The sequence below is a fragment of the Cynara cardunculus genome (assembly GCF_001531365.2).
Source record: "Cynara cardunculus var. scolymus isolate 2C chromosome LG 4, CcrdV1, whole genome shotgun sequence".
NCBI lineage: Eukaryota > Viridiplantae > Streptophyta > Magnoliopsida > Asterales > Asteraceae > Cynara > Cynara cardunculus.
The window spans coordinates 14,071,631-14,073,218 of record NC_037531.1 but is presented as its reverse complement, the minus strand read 5'-3'; the positions used below and the strand labels follow the sequence as shown (position 1 = coordinate 14,073,218).

The 1,588-nt window shown below is 31.2% G+C and overlaps 1 protein-coding gene across 1 annotated transcript in view; it reads right to left on the bottom strand.

Annotated features, from left to right (window-relative positions):
• Nucleotides 1-510: 510 nt before the first annotated feature.
• LOC112511561 (NAC domain-containing protein 83-like) overlaps nucleotides 511-1,588 on the bottom strand; it is a 5,853-nt gene continuing 4,775 nt past the window's right edge. Inside the window, exon 6 of the mRNA XM_025117237.1 lies at nucleotides 511-1,021. Within this exon, the coding sequence (XP_024973005.1) occupies nucleotides 816-1,021 (206 nt within the window). The 3' untranslated portion in view covers nucleotides 511-815. The remainder of the gene's footprint in view (nucleotides 1,022-1,588) is intronic.

The window sequence follows — 1,588 nt, the reverse complement described above, 5'->3', positions numbered from 1 at the left end:
AAAATGAGGTGTCAAACTAAGAATGGGTGGATAGGGTATGGGTCATAGCACCACAGATAATACCCCCCCCCCCTTTTTATTTTATTTTTCCTCAATTAACCTCAAGCCTTAGACAAATAAAAATGTAAATGTAAATGTGAAGGATCTCCCTTAGATTTAGACTAGATACACAACTAAAAGTGCTAAATTTCAGCTATAAAAACTATATATATATATATATATATATATATATTCAAGAATATGAGAAAATAAAAGAATACCTCGTAACGGAACGAGAGGAAATCATGACGCGAAAGAGGCGATTGGAGACGGAGGGGAAGAGAATTTCAGGGTGTTACATTGACTTCTTAGGAGGTCAAAGAGTTCAACCTCACTTCTCAGAAGTGAGAAAAACATATGAGTTTATTTGTTGTATTTGTCGTATATAAATATAGAAAGCTAAATTTCCTTTTCAACCCATTTGTATAGAGCAGTTGTTTCTATAAAACCTCTGGGAGATAATTTCCAATATATGTGAATAAAAGTCACTATTTTATAAATGTAGTGATAATTTTCCATCTCAATTTACACACTCACCCCCCCCCCCCCTTCTATTTAAATGTTTTTTTTAATTAACTTAGATATTCAACCCGCTATGCGAGCCGACTAATGAAAATCTTATTTACATGTTAATTTACAACACAAATGAAAATCTTGCCACCCCTACTCTCTTCCTCTTAGTATCAGTATCAAAAACCCCCACCTCATTTCACCAACTGGATTCAATCTGTATCCCTCATGGTGTCTTCTTTCTATTAATACATTACTTGTATGACTCAAAATGCCATAAAACATAAATACTTCATCATTTTACGCTTCTTCGTCCTACCGACATCCTCTTTCTTTCCCTCTTTGGATGTACCTTCAGGATCACTCGAAGATGCAGTCGCGTTAACGCCATTTGAAGTGCTCCCGATCCTTTCATCCACTTTGGAGGCCTTTTGATCAAAAGCTTTGCACTCTTCGGCGTTTCCAACCGACACTGTTGATAAAACATGAATATCACAATAAGCACACGGTAGACAAAACCGAAAAGAACAGAAATTTTCCAGAAAATGAGTCCAATACAAGGAATACAACATATAAGAGAGTTTAAATAAGAACCATAGATATTTTCAGAACCAGTATATGCATATATGAATTTTAGTGCATATATAGTATACATTCATTGATGAATATAGTAACTGACAGATGCATATTTTGATAGTTTATATGTATACTAGAAGCGTACTCGCGCAATGCAGAGAGATGCATCGTGATTTTAATATTTCATTTTATTTTTTATCTCGGTCGATGTTATAATATGGCTTTATGTGATTTTTAGAAAGCGGTGATATTTTTATTTTTGAATAAAATATATGTTTGAAGATATCATAAAATTTTGATAAAAATATATCGATATTAGTATCAAATTATATTTGAAATTCCTTATTTCTTTGTGTAATTTTTTAATTCAATTTTTTATAATTTAATTTATGTACAATAACAAAGTAATTTATATTTGATTTAATAATATAATATTTTTTATAAAGATAATAATTATTTATTT